The 15,196-nt window shown below is 41.4% G+C and overlaps 2 protein-coding genes across 2 annotated transcripts; both read right to left on the bottom strand.

Annotated features, from left to right (window-relative positions):
• Nucleotides 1-12,983: 12,983 nt before the first annotated feature.
• On the bottom strand, nucleotides 12,984-13,472 carry LOC138892612 (uncharacterized). The gene has a single exon (XM_070176348.1). The coding sequence runs from the start codon at nucleotides 13,470-13,472 to the stop codon at nucleotides 12,984-12,986; it is 489 nt and encodes a 162-aa protein (XP_070032449.1).
• An 18-nt stretch (nucleotides 13,473-13,490) lies between these two features.
• LOC138892611 (uncharacterized) lies at nucleotides 13,491-14,213 on the bottom strand. The gene has a single exon (XM_070176347.1). It carries the CDS (start codon nucleotides 14,211-14,213, stop codon nucleotides 13,491-13,493), a length of 723 nt encoding a protein of 240 aa, XP_070032448.1.
• Nucleotides 14,214-15,196: the final 983 nt, after the last annotated feature.

The raw sequence follows: 15,196 nt of genomic DNA, 5'->3' as shown, positions 1-15,196 counted from the left end.
TGATTCTCTTGAGGCTTGTAACTTTATTTCTTTCCTATTCAAATCTTCTGTGACGTGGAGCGCTTGTTATAAATTGGGATTCGAGGAATTGTAATGAAACTATTGATGTAGAGCAGGATGTTTCTCCCTATGGGAAAGGCAACCGGACTAAGAATGTTCAGGTTGGATTGATGGAGAAAAGAGACTTGGTATTTTCGCGTGTTGTGGAATCTTCATCTGAGATGTGGTGTCATCGTCCTTGATTGAATGTGTTAAGTTCGCCGGTGTTATGGCCTTCGTCAAATCGCCGTTGAGGCAGAGTATTATGAATAGTACCGGGGAAGCGGCTGTCAGATATCACAGTGTGCTGTGGTTTAGAATCGAATTGGTAATCCTAATGTTGATGGCTCGAGAAGGATGATCTTCAGAGAGGTTTAGAGTGGTAGCGATCTATTGGTTCAAGTGCTACAAAGATGGATTTAATTTACGGCCACAACTGGGAATTTATGAGGAAGGACATGTGGGAGGTGTCTTGCAGTGGTTAAATTATTAGGAGGCCAAGTGTGAGAAACAGAAGTCGAGTAGGTACTTAAAGGAGAGGGTTTGACCAAAGTGGGAGAGTGGCAGAGCAGTATATGGGTTCTGTGGTAGGATGACTACACGCCTTGAGAAAGTTTAGAGTGATTTGGGATTCATGGTGGACAGTGACTCGGTCTACGGGCTTAATTTGGAATATTAGCTGTTATACGGAGGAAGGTTGGATACAACAGAAAGGAGTTGCTTGATATGAAGAAGGATACAACAGGACTTTGGATTGGGATGTATTGTCGCACCTCTAATTGATGTCCATGAGGAGTGAACTGACTTGTACAGTTGGTGAATGAGCACGGGCTCAGGATGGTTTATTGGTTTCGTGGTAATTGTACTCGGTGTAGCGTTGTTAGAGGATGTCGGCATGGAATTTCCACAGGTAGGATATCTCATGTGAGCAGGTTAGCAGTTGCATGGTGTTATTGAAGCTTCTACGAAGAATTTCTGCTGACTATTCAGGAAAAGGTCAAATATGTGCATGTGGCTAGTGATTCAGAGTGTCCATGAAATGTTTAACATAAGGATTTTGAGGAATTTGGTTGGTTGTTTGTGCAAGATCATGTCAATAGGGGATAAGGAATCTTGGTGGGTTCCAGAGTTATGCAATGGTAGCTTCAAGCTAAGTGGGAGAGCCCCACCGTCTATGATTGGATTGCGTAGTTGTCAACTTTTGCGATTTCTGGTTATCGGTGTATTGGCGGGTTATCATGACTAAGGAAAGAGAACATCAGTGGTAATTTGAGCAAAGGATTTGAGGAGTGTGTGCTGTAATTGGCCTTGTCGATTCATGTTCAGGCTTTGGGAAGACTCAGAGTTTATGCTTCGTGGGGATGTGATGTACAAGGAAAAGGAATTTAGTCGGTTGCTTCTTTGAGAGGGTGTACCTGTGCTAGCAGGGACTTGGAGTTGATTATATTTGGGACCGAGTCAGATTGGATGACTCTCAACACCGGTCCTAGTGGATTCAAAAGTTAAAGTGTGGTACCTAAGGATTTTGAGTCTGTGGTATAGCAGAGTATCGAGCTTTTGCAACAGATTATGAAAAGGGGCTTGGAGTGTTTTATGTTGTCTTCGGTCTGTGATGTAGCATTGGAGGAATAAGAGAAAATAACTTCGGATTCATAAGGGAATTATCAGAATGGGTGTACCCTATTAGTAGTTCAGGAGTTATGATGAAATTCTTGTACTTTTGCGTATTGGCATGATTAAGTGCAGTGGGTAGCATGGAAATTGGAAGTTGAGGATCAAGGTTATGGTTCAGTATTGATAAGAATGTCAAGAGCTCGGATAAGGAGGGAAGAATTCAGATGTTTAGAGTGAGCTGGTATTACCTTTAGCGTCACCTGAGATCGGTGTCCTGTGTAAGGGGCTTTGTGTTTTTAGTTGCGGATTCCCGATTTGCTTTTCAACCTTAGTATGACCGGTGGAATGGATGTGCAGACTTGTTACCTGGTGAGGAAGGTCGTAGGAGTGTATCCCATGGGAAGATTGTATAAGTGTGACATGTAGTCACTGGATTGATTAAAGATTTAAAACCAAGTATGGAGATTGTAGTACTATTTCTAATGTGAGAATTTATGCTTGAAGGGCGCTCGGTATATTGGTTGTGGAATGTGGAAGTTCGTTCCGGATTTGACGGCTATTCTTATATGTCGTGAATAGCTCATTGTGGGTCTTTGAGAGGCTATTTAGCGAAACATGGTATGATCAGAATTGAATGAGGTCCGTGGATGGATCTAATGGGAATGTAGGCTCTATATCAGGCCGAATGTGCTCATCTTAGCATGGCGTTGTTTTCGAAAGGGTCTTCGGCCTTAGATGTTATTCCTGTCGTCAGCTATTCCGTGTAATCTATTATACCAGGCGGGTTGTGAGGTGGTTGATTATTCGCACTCGCATTGAGATCCCGTATAGTTTGAGGTGTTGTGTGAGCAGGATGGCTCTCTGAGATGCAGATTATATATCTCACCTTAGTTGTGCTTGAGTTTTGTAGCGCGTGACGCTACCCATCTCCTCAGGATTTGTATTATGCACTTGGCATGCTCATAGTTGATATTCGGGCATTTCGTAAGGTATAAACATTTCTGGCTTGAGGGGTATTTCCCCATTTATTACTATGCGCGGATCGGGTGGCACGCTGCCACAGATATGTTGTTTGGATCGGGTGGCACACCACCACGGGTATCATGTGTGGATCGGATTACACGCCGCAACAGTGTGTTATTGAGTACAGTTTCCCACATCTATTATTGCGCGTTTTGCTTCTCATTTCCTGAGGAAGGTTCATAACATCCTTTCGGTTGTTTAATTAGTTACGTGGGTTGAGTAGTTCTTTCCAATTTTTCCTTATGTATCACATTCGAGTTTGTAGCTTGTTGGCACATTATGGCATCATACGAGATTTTTGGCAGTGTCTGAGGTGGCTTATTTCCTGAGCAGCTTGTACCAGGTGAGACGAGATTATTGGACCCCGGATCAGTGCGATTAGATTTATATGAAACATATTAAAGAGTAAATATTGTTATTCAGTCCAGAATGAGGTAATGGTTCTTGTCGGGAGGAGAGACTCCATAAATTGTGATTCGGCAGGTGGTTATGAGTTCTACACATCTTCTCTGTCGTGGCAGTATTGCAAGAGTTGGAACAGGACTTATATGAGTCATGAGGTGTGTTGTGAGCATCGGATTCGTGGGTTTTTGGTTGTTGTTAACAGGGGATGTTATTATGGTCATGTGAATTATACGGTGCATGGTGTGGATTCCGCGAAGGTATGCGAACATGTATTGGTGCATCGTGTAGTGATTAATACGGCGTTCGTATGTTGGAAACATGCCTGGTGGAGAATTCTATATGTTGGAATTTGGCTCTAAGACTTACTAGACTAAATAAAGAGGAAGATATTTAGATTGGCTCGAACTAATGTGCTCAACTGGGTTATGGTAGCACGGGTAGGTGCACGAGGTGTTGACCAATGATTTCGGCAAATTCTGGAGTAGTTCTTAGCACGTTCGAGGACGTACGTATGTTTAAGTGCGAGAGAATGTAACGACCCGACCCGTCATTTTGAGTTCTAGCGCGTCATTCAGTGGTTTGAGACCATGAGAAACTTCTTTTCATGTATTATGACTTGTACAAGTGGTCGGAATTTAATTTCGGGGAGTTCAGAGTTGATTTGGAAAGAAGATTCTAATTTCGGAAGCTTTAAGTGGGAGAAATTAACTAAAGGGTGGTTTTTTAGTAAACGACCCCAAAATCGGGATTTAAAAGTTCCAATAGGTTCGTATGATAATTTTGGACTTGGGCGTATGTCCGGATCGGATTTTGGATGACCCGGGAATATTTCGGCACCTATTGTAGAAGTTGGCATTTTGGAAGGATTTCATAAATTTGGATTGGAGTGCATTTCAATGCTATCGATATCCGTTTGGGATTCTAAGTCTGAGAATAGCTCCGTATGGTTATTCTAGTATTGGGAGCGCGCCCGGAAGTGGATTTGGAGGTCCGTAGGTCATTTCGGGGTCATTTGGCGAAAGTTGGAAATTTGAAGGTTTTTGAGAAGTTCGATCGGAAATGAACTTTTTGATATTGGGGTCGGACTCCGATTCTGGAAGTTGGAGTAGGTTCGTAATGTCGGTCATGACTTGTGTGCGAAATTTGTGGTCAATCGGACGTGATTTGATAGGTTTCGGCATCGATTATAGAAGTTTGAAGTTTCAAAGTTCATATAAGTTTGAACTGGAGGGTGATTTGTGTTTTTGCATTGTTTGATGTGATATAAAGGCTCGACTAAGTTCGTAATGTATTTTGGGATGTGTTGGTATATTTGGTTGAGGTCCCTAGGGCCTCGGGTGAATTCCGGATGGTTAACGGATCGAGTTTGGACTTGGAAGAAATGCTAAGGCAACTGGTATCTGGTGTAACCGCATCTGCGAGGTTTTGGCCGCAGATGCGGTCAAGTTCCACAAAAGCGGACCGCACCTGCGCATGAAGAGCCGCAGAAGCGGATGCGCAGAAGCGCTGCCAGGCCGCAGATGCGCGAAACGTTGGGCTGAGCTTGAACCGCACCTGCGATGGAATTTCCGCAGGTGCGGAGCCGCAGAAGCGGCTATTGCACCGCAAGTGCGAGGATTGTTGGGCAGTGAGGTTTTATAAAATGGGGTTTTGGCTTATTTTAACTTCATTTCGTCCATGGGAGCCGATTTTGGAGCATTTTAGGAGTGCCATCTTCATCAACTATAATGGGGTAAGTGATTTCTTCACATTGTGAGTTAAATACATGGTTTTTACATGGATTCAAGCATGAAAATTTGTAAAAATTTTGATTTTGAAGAAAAACCTAGAAATTAGTATTCTTGGAATTTGATCACGAATTTGGGCATGAAATGGAGAATAAATTATATATTGGAGTTCGTACTGCTATGGGTAGTGTTTGTCTTCAAACAATTTTGGAATCCGGGCACGTGGGCCCGAGGGTTGCTTCATCAATTTTTCGAGCAAAATTGGAAGTTGTTATTAATTGATTAATTATGAATATTAGAGTATATTTTGATTGGGCTACATCTTATTTGACTAGTTTTGGACCGGCGGGCATCGGTTTGAGGTGTTAGAGAGGCTTTGGAGCCGGTTATGGAATTTCGGAGCGAGGTAAGTCTCATGTCTAACTATGTGAGGGGGCAATTACCCCTAGGTGTTGTATATGGATGTGTGCTACTTGTTGTGGGGGCTACGTGCGCGCGAGGTGACGAGAGCCTGTGCGTAGCTATATTCATGTTATTGTCCGGGTAGGCTTAGGTTCACATCATGCTACAGCTGTATTATTTGAGCAGTCTCTCATCAATTAAATTCCTCTGTTTTACATTACTACTTGAGACTAGACTTGTTATTGTAGAGACTTCACGAGTTCACGATTTGTCACCGAATAACTTTACTCCTCATACGGCATGTTTCCGTGATATATATATATATATATATATATATATATATATATATATATATATATACTTCATTGAAAGGTTTTTGTTAAAGAAATTACAACTCACACGTTTATTCATGTGTGGAGTCAAGGACCCGTCAAGCTTCTTATTCTAATGGGATCGGGCCGTTCGCCCCGGCAGGATTATGTATTTCACTCTTATGGGATCGGGCTGTTTGCCTCGGCAGGATATTGTATTTCACTCTTATGGGATCGGGTCGATCGCCTCGGCACAATTTTTGTACCACACTCTCATGGGAGCGGGTCGTTCGCCTCGGCAATTTAATAAATGTATCTATGGTTCGGGCCATTCGATCCTCGGCAGTACACAGTTTAAACTTTTATGTTGGATCGGGCCGTACGCCTCGACATTTCCTATATCATATCCTTATGGAATCGTACGTAATATTTGGCAAGAAGCCAGAGTATCTGTAAGTTTTCCCGATTTGGGTTATGAAAATCTATCTGATGAGATCCACTATATTCCTATATATGCTCCGGTTAAGGAGGGAAATTTTCCAAATGGAGAGCTCGAGTTCCTCATAAAGAGGTATATTTGTACCACATAATCTATACTTGTTTGTCTCATTTATTTACGCTGCTTCATATTTACCTACCCCTTTACTGTACATGATATTATTGGATCACTAGTAAGTGTCGATGTCGACCCCTCGTCACTACTTCTCCGAGGTTAGGATAGATACTTAATGGGTACACGTTGATTTCGTACTCATACTACACTTGCTGCAAATTTTTGTGCAGGTACATATGTGACTAGTTGTCTTGTGAGAGCAGAGGCATGTATGCATGCGGGCACTTACGTGAGTTGCATTCCATATTATGACCCGCAGCCGGCAAAGTCTCCTTTGGAATATTTATATTTCTCCTATCCCAATTTGTATTTCTGACAGATGTTATATTTTATTTTACATTCCTAGTTGATGCTCATGCACTTGTGACACCGGGTTTTTGGATGATTATGGGTTTTTCTGTATTGAAATTGTTAAGAATATTATTATTTACACTGTGAATTCTACCTTTTACTATTTAATCGAAGGAAAATATGATTACAAAAATATTAAAAATGAGAACCAAATTAACTATTTATTTTTGGCTTGCCTGACAGTGGTGTCCGGTGCCATCACGACCTTTAATGAATTTTGGGTCGTGACATAATTGACCTTCTTTCAGCATGAGGGAGCAAAACCTTGTTCACCATTTCAAACAGCAATTGTTGCACTGGAAGGAGGGCCTTCTTGTGTACCCGTTCCCCCATGCTGAACTGACTTATCCTTCACGATAGCATTTCTAAAGTTTAAAGAGCATAAGCCTTAAATCGACGACAAGCCCTCAGCAGGCACACCCAGAATAGATCCCAACATAGCAAAGTCCATCACAAAATCAACCCCATTCACCATCATGCAAATATGATCATCCTCAACTGTGAAGAAGTCAGCATAGAAACTGCGCACTTCTTCCTCATACACTTTGGGACTGTCACCTGTGAACAAGTGCGTCCACTGTTGAAATTCACAGATCTCCACCAACTGTCGCATGCCATCCATATCCAGAATATCAGGGGCAAATGTACGGCCCCACACAACACCTTTTGATTTTTCAATGTTTCATTCCCAGCAGCCAGGGTATCATCAACCTTTGGCTTCTTAGAAGAACCAGGTTCCTCTTCAACATCACTCTTCCTTTTCACTAATTTGCGAGCACTCTTTCCTTTCTCAGCTGGCTTCTCAGACACTAGCTTCTCAGAGACCTTTCCAACTAATTTTTCCATCACTTTTTCTCCAGATTCTTCCACTAACTTTTCACCAGAGTTATCACCTTCACTCTTCTTCCGACTCTCAGCACTCATAGAGGATCCCCTTTTTGACTTGGAGATAGAATGCTTCTGTGAGAACTTGCGAGTCAAGGAACCAGGTTCCTCGTCCACTTCATCATTAACATTGACAACATGCACTGCTTTCTCATTCATAATCTTCCCATCCTTTACCAATATTCTCTTGTTTCGTTGTTTTTGGCTTTTCCTAATAACAGACTCAAGAGCCTCCTTCTTTTATAACCTAGTGGTAGGTCGCTTAGGAGTTGGCTCTTGAGTAGTGTCCTGTCCACTTCTAGCCTTGATAAAACTAGCAATAGCCACATTATCATAATCATCTTCACTTTCGTCATTCTCCTCTTCAGATAAAAATCTCATTTCAGGAACAACCATAGATAAAGGCTCAGCGTAGAAGTGAGGAGAGGGAGCAGGATCAGTACTGACCTGGGATTCGGGAGAGAACCCAAGAGTTGGCTCCTCTATGGAGGGAACATGTCCCTCAGTAGGTGCCCCAGTAGTATTGTCCGATGTCGATGGTGCAACAAGCACAAGTTCCCTATTCTCCACTAGAGTCCTATTTTCTTCCCCCTGAGACTCAGACACACCCTCACCATCCTCAATAACAACACCCTCAGCAGCTATCGACAACATATTTTCTATGGCTTCTTTTTCTTGTAACCCCATGGAAAACTCGATAGAAGAAGGAATGTTACCTGTAGACTTAAGACTAGGGGTTGTCATTGTTGATTTAGCATGGACAAGACCAACAGCTTGGTCTTTATCAATGAATTCTTCCATTGGTAGACTGGAGATTTCTTGTTTTTCTTCTTCTTCGACTGTATCCGCTTCAACCAGTTTTTCCGGCGAGGCAGAAGGAGAAGTCGTAGCCACAAACTTCTAAGGAGTCGAAGTTTTGCGACTCCGATGAGAACTAATACTCGATTGGGTAGGAGAGGAGGTTGAGGGTGGGGGTAATTCTGCCTTAGGGTTTGGACTGGTTGGTGTGTAGAGTCTGGGTTCTATGATCGGCGTTTCAACAGGTGAGGGCTCAGTGGGGGTGATACTTGGAACATTTTGAGTTTCCTGGTGTTCAGACATGGTGGGAAGTAGTGAGTTGAAGAAGAGATAGTTTTGGTTTAAAGAGGGAAAAGAAAGGGAAATTTTGGATTTTTGAAGTGAATAGTGGTGGAAGTGATGGTGAAAGGATATATTTAATAGGGATGAGGGACCGGTTAAGAAAGGCGGCACTTTGGGTAGTCGAGTCGACGAGTGAGAGGCTTGGGTACAAAAATCGGGTAAGAAAAGAAACAGACAATGTGATGATGTGACACCGTTTGAACCGTTTAAAATTTGTGAATGAGAGTATAGAGAAACTACTAACATGGGTCAAAGGAACCAGGTTCCCTGATAGATTTTGCAAATGTAAGCTTCATCCTTTGACCAACGTGCAATGCATTAGCTGCTTGTTTGCTCTATAATCATCATGCGTGTTTACCTGTAACGGTATTGAAATGAGTTAGATTTTGCCAGAAAATACTTTTTAGCTAAACTACCTGTGCATTTTTTTCCATAGCTAAGCATCGAGGGACCAGGTTCTCAGCTTGGTTTTATCAGCCCTAGTGCCAAGCGGTTTCTTTCAAAGCGCTCTTTGTTCAGTGCTTTGGTGAATATGTCTGCCATTTGATCTTTTGTGTTGCAAAATTTCATACATATGAGCCCTTTTTCAACATTGTCTCTGAGAAAGTGGTGACGCACATCAATGTGCTTTATTCTCTTATGTCGGACTGGATTTTTGGCCATGTTGAGTGCACTGATATTGTTAGCAAGGGCACACAATCAGAGAACACTCCAAAGTCTTCCAGCTGCTGCTTAATCCATAGTAGTTGGGCACAGCAAGATGCAGCTGCCACATATTCTACTTCTATAGTGGAGAGGGCCATTGAGTTTTGTTCTCTTGTACCCTATGAAATTAGACATGAACCCAGAAAATATGCCATTCCAGACGTGCTTTTCCTGTCCACTAGATACCCTGCATAATCAGCATCATCATACCCAACTAAGTCAAAGTTATCTACAGAGGGATAGTAAAGAACCAGGTCCTGTGTTTCTTTGAGATATCTCAGGATTCTCTTGGCAGCCTTCAGATAAGATTCCTTTGGATTAGATTGAAACTTGGCACAGAGTCCCACACTGAAGACAATATCTGGTCTGCTTGAGATACAGGAGTGACCCTATGATGCCTCTATACATGGTCTGATTCATAGGAAAACCAGGTTCATCCATGTCTAGACGAGTGATTGTGGCAATGGGAGTGTCAATGATTTTTAATGCTTCCATGTCAAATCTCTTCAGCAGCTCCTTGATGTACTTCTACTGACTTATCAAAGTCCCCTTTTGAGATTGCTTCACTTGTAAACCCAAGAAGAAATTCAATTCCCCCATCATGCTTATTTCAAACTCACTTCCCATGAGTTTTGCAAATTCCTCACACAAAGAGTCGACTGTTGCTCCGAAAATAATGTCATAAACATAAACTTGCACAATGAGCAGGTTCCTCCCGCGTTTCTTCAGAAAAATGGTGTTGTTAATTTTTCCTCTTGTAAAGTCATTTTCTAGAAGGAATTTTGACAACCTTTCATACCAAGCGCGGGGAGCCTGCTTTAGTCCATATAAAGCCTTGTCAAGTTTAAAGACATGCTCAGGATGCTCATGATTCTCAAATCCAGGAGGTTGCTTGACGAAGACTTCTTCCTTTAGAAAGCCATTCAGAAATGCACTTTCGACATCCATTTGGAACAATGTGAATTCCATATGTGATGCAAAGGCAATGAAAATTCTGAAAGCCTCCATTAGAGCGATTGGAGCGAAAGTTTCATCACAATCAATCCATTCTTCCTGATTATAGCCTTGAATAACTAGCCTTGCCTTGTTTCTTGTAGTGTTTCCAAACTCCTCAAGTTTGTTCCTGAATACCCACCTGGTTCCAATAACAGTACGATCCATAGGTCGAGGAACCAGGTTCCATAACTTGTTTCTCTCAAATTGATGAAGCTCTTCTTGCATGGCAGTAATTCAGCCTGCATCTTTTAATGCTTCTTTGATATTTTTGGGCTCTAATTGAGAAAGAAAGGCTGATAAGGCAAGTGTGTTTCTAGCCTTTGATCTGGTTTGAATTCCTGAATCAAGAGGAGTGATTATGTTTTCAAGAGGGTGTGAACCTTTGTGCTTCCAGTTTGGTACCTGAATCTCATTGATAGAAGATCCAGGTATATCTGACTGTGGTTCTTGGCCGCTTCTCATCTCACCATGTGGAGTGCCTTGGACAACATCGACAACTCTATTCTCAGCTTCAATTGTCGTGATTGTGGGACCAGGTTCCTCTCCATTAGTTGGAGACATAGTCGCACCATCTTCATTGGATTCCTTGACGTGACTCATCATGTCAGCCTTTCCATTTGCCATGTCAATAACTTCACCAGGGACATTTGATAGCTCTCTATCTTGATCAGCCTTATTATGTGCAGCTTTTCCAAGAGAGTGTTGTGCTTCGTCAAAGATCACATGTATGTTTTCCTCAACACATTGAGTTCTTTTGTTGTATACCTTGTAAACTTTGCTTTGTGATGAATATACAAGAAATATTCCTTCATCAATCTTGGCATCAAACTTTCCCAGAGCTTCCTTACCATTGTTGAGAACAAAGAATTTGCAACCAAATGTCCTCAACTGTGTTAGCTTAGGTTTTCTCCTATTCAGCAGTTCATACGGGGTTTTGTTCAGGAGGGACCTGATCATGCACCTGTTCACCAGGTAGCATGCAGTGTTAACTGCCTCTACCTAGAAACCTTTTATAACACCACTATCAATCAACATTGTTCTTGCCATGTCTTTAAGAGTCCTATTCATCCTCTCCACAACACCATTTTGTTGTGGTGTTCGTGGAGCTGAAAAATTGTGAGTAATGCCATTTTTAGCACAAAATTCTCGAATTTGGCATTATCAAATTCTGTCCCATGGTCAGACCTGATACATACTACATTATTACCCATCTTCACTTGGATTTTCTTGACAAATGCAACAAATACTTGGAAGGTTTCATCCTTGGTTCTGAGAAACAAAGTCCAGGTGAATCTGGAGTAGTCGTCCACAATGACGAAGATGTACCGTTTTCCTCTTTTGCTTTGTACTCTCATAGGTCCACATAGATCCATATGGAGATGATCAAGTGGCCTTGAGGTACTAACTTCCTTTTTGGACTTGAAAGAGGATCTGATATGCTTTCCTTTAGCACACGTATTACACACCTTGTGATCCTTGAAGCTTGACTTGGGCAGACCACGAACCAGGTCCTTTTTGACTAGTTTGTTCGGCAGTGAGAAACTTGCATGACCGAGCCTTCTGTGTCATAACTCAGCATCATCATCAACAATACTTAGACAACTGATATCACCACTCCGAAGGGATTCAAAATCAGTAACATAGATGTTTTTGTATCATTTTGCCACTAGCACCACTTCACCAGTCCCAAGATTTATGACTGTGCATATCTTTGACATAAATTCCACTTTGTTTTCCTTGTCACATATTTGGGAAACACTCAGCAAACTGTACTTTAATCCGTTCACAAAGTACATATTTTTAATAGAGTGAGAGAGAGACTTCCCAATCCTTCCAACTCCTAGAATGTATCCCTTCTTACCATTTCTAAAGGATACACTCCCTCCTTGTAGGGCCTTCAGTGAAAGGAAATCGTTTGTACTTCCAGTCATGTGCTTTGAGCAACCACTATCCATGTACCATTGTTGGCTGCTCCCCTTCACTGTTCCCTGCACAAGGAAATTAAGGGTTAGACTTAGGAACCCAAATGAGTTTGGGTCCCTTGTAATGAGGAAAGGGATGAATAAGAGTTCTTTTGGTCCAAGCAGGCATCATGCGTCTTTTATATGAGGGACCAGGTTCTCTACTAGTAATTACCTTTTTAGCAAAAACTTTATTTTTCTATTGAGACTGAAACTTGGCCTTACAGGTTTCCTTAAGATATCCAGTGTTACCACAGTGAGTGCAGAGCCAATTATCAGGTACAGTAACGTACTTGCTATGAGGGTTGTAGGGAATTCTTTCCCTTTGAAACCTGATTCCCTGCTTGTTTCCCCCATTGTTCGTGTACATGGCAATGATAGCTTTAGAGGACCAGGTCCACTTGAGTGATTTTTCAAGATCACTCTTGACTCTACTTAGTTCTTCCTGAAGTTGTTTGTTTTTCTCGAGTTCAACACACAAACTAGATTTCACTGATTTTATATCGTCTTTAAGCCTAAGATGTGTTTCATCCGCAACTTTCTTTCCCTTTTTAAGAATCTCATGCCTACCTTCTCATTTTAGTTCCTCAATTGTATCCTTCAGATCTACGACTACTACTAATAGATCATCTCTCTCATGCTCTATACTAGCAACCTTTTCAGTCAAGGTATCCTTTTCTTTCTTCAGACTCTCAGTGGTTTCTTTTAAATCTACCACAACAACTACTAGGTCATCTCTCGATTGTTCTGCTTCTCCTAGTTCAAGAATCAGTATATTTTTTATCATTTATAAGACTGTGATAAGCATCAATTAAAACATTTTCCAGAGATATAAGTTTTTAGGAGAATAGGACTTCAGATTTCTTTGAACATCTAGAAAATTTACCTCATCATCATCGTCGTCATCTTCATCATCATCAGACTGTTCCATCAAGATAAAAATGGAGTCATACTCAGCTGCTTCACTTTCCACTGCCATCATGGAGTTGTCACCATGATCATAATCTTCTTCAGATTCACTGGAAGAGTCTCCCCATGCAGCAAGAGCTTGTTTCATAACATTGTCAGTGACTTTTTTTCTCTTGAAGCATTTGTCAGGAACCAGGTTCCTCTTAACTGCTTTATCTGTGTTGTGTTTGTATTGATCTTGCTTGAGGAGAGGACAACCCTTGATGAAATGTCCTGGATTACCACACTTATGACAAAGGTCATAATTTTTGGGCTTGCTAGAACTGCCCCTTTTTGGAAAGCCTCCATTTCTGCGACTCATTTTCTGGAATCTTTTTGTCAGGTAAGCCATATCACCATCCTCACCACCTTAATCATTGTTGTCCGTCTTAAGTACCAGGCTCTTCTCCCTTTTGGGCTCTCTTTTCTCATTGTCCTTCTTCTTCTTCATTTCATAGGTTTTTAGATTGCCAACAAGTTCATCGATGGTTAGCTTCTGCAAGTCCTTTTCCTCTGTAATAGCATTCACTTTGCTTTCCCAGGAACTGGGCAAAACACTGAGTATTTTCCTGACGAGTTTGTTTCTTGGAATGATTTTTCTTAGAGAGTATAGTTCATTGATGATAGAAGTGAACCGAGTATGCATATCCTGGATGGATTCATCATCTTTCATCCTGAAGAGCTCATATTCAGTTGTAAGCATGTCAATCTTTGATTGCTTGACCCGTGTTGTTCCTTCATGAGCTGTTTGGAGGGCTTCCCAAATTTCTTTAGCTGATTGGAATGCCGATATCCTGTTATATTCATCAGGACCAATGCCACAAACAAGAATTTTCTTTGCACGAAAATTCTTTTCTATGGATTTTCGGTCAGCATCATTGAACTCCTTTCTTGTTTTGGGGATTGTTACAGCTGGGTCGCCACTGGTTTTTGTGGGGAAGAAGGGTCCATCGCAGATGACGTCCAAGAGCTCTGAGTCTTCAGCCATGATGAAGCCATGCATCCTAGTCTTCCACCATCCATAGTATTGACCATTGAATCTTGGTGGCTTGTAGGTAGATTGACCTTCTTCGAAGTTTGGTGGAGTAGCCATGAGGATCCTTTCTAGGTGTTAGCCTGATAGAAAGAACCTGCTCTGATACCAATTGATAGAATTCGAGGGTCCATTAAACTATAAAGAGAACTAGGTTCTCTATTAGTTCCCACATAACACACGCACAATGCAGTAAATAAATGACACAGAGAAATTTTACGTGGAAAATTCCCAACTCAAGGGATTAAAAACCACGACCTACCCTTGTAGGATTTCAACTTCACTATTGAGCAAACTTTAGATTACAATCTATTGTAACCTAGGAATTAACCCCTTAATCCATCACTAACTTGTAACAACTCTATTACAAGCCACTTTATAATAACTCTATTACAAAGACTTTGCAACTCGACTAACTCTAGCCAAGACACAAACACAAGGGTTTATGATTTACAAAGGGTTTCCTACACAATGCTTCTAACTAAGCTAAGTAGGAATTATAAGTAGAGAACTTTGCCAAAGGTACAACACAACAAAGGACATGTAATAACTCAATACGGGAAACTGGTCTGTTGCTATGTTGTTCTTTGTTCTTGATGCACTTGAAAATCGTTTGGCAGATGATCAATCACTATGTGGAGTGCTTGAGTAAATTCTCTCAGTGTTCAAGTGATGTTTTGTCTTTGGTTTAATGTTAATATAACATTGATGACATCACTTGAATGATATAAGCATCTTGGGTACAAGATCATTCCCAATGAAGTTGACTGTTGTACTGTGCTTGTACTGTTGCGTGTGCAGGCATCGACTTTACAGTTGTTGGAGAATTGACTGGTACGATCACCAGGGGACTGATGTCCATCTGTTCCCCTTGTTGATTCTTTGACTCCTAAAGCGTTGATTTACAATTCCAGCTTAAGTCTTGTTGTTTCCACATACTTGAGAATGTGTATCAGGTTCCTTATCTGGTTTTTGTCATTAAGTTTGTTAGATCATCAAAATATAACAAGGTACATATAGCCTATCAATTAGGCTTAATATTC

This window comes from Nicotiana tomentosiformis, chromosome 5 (assembly GCF_000390325.3).
Source record: "Nicotiana tomentosiformis chromosome 5, ASM39032v3, whole genome shotgun sequence".
NCBI lineage: Eukaryota > Viridiplantae > Streptophyta > Magnoliopsida > Solanales > Solanaceae > Nicotiana > Nicotiana tomentosiformis.
Note: the sequence above shows the minus strand (reverse complement) of the source record. Positions and strands in the feature narration are given on the sequence as shown.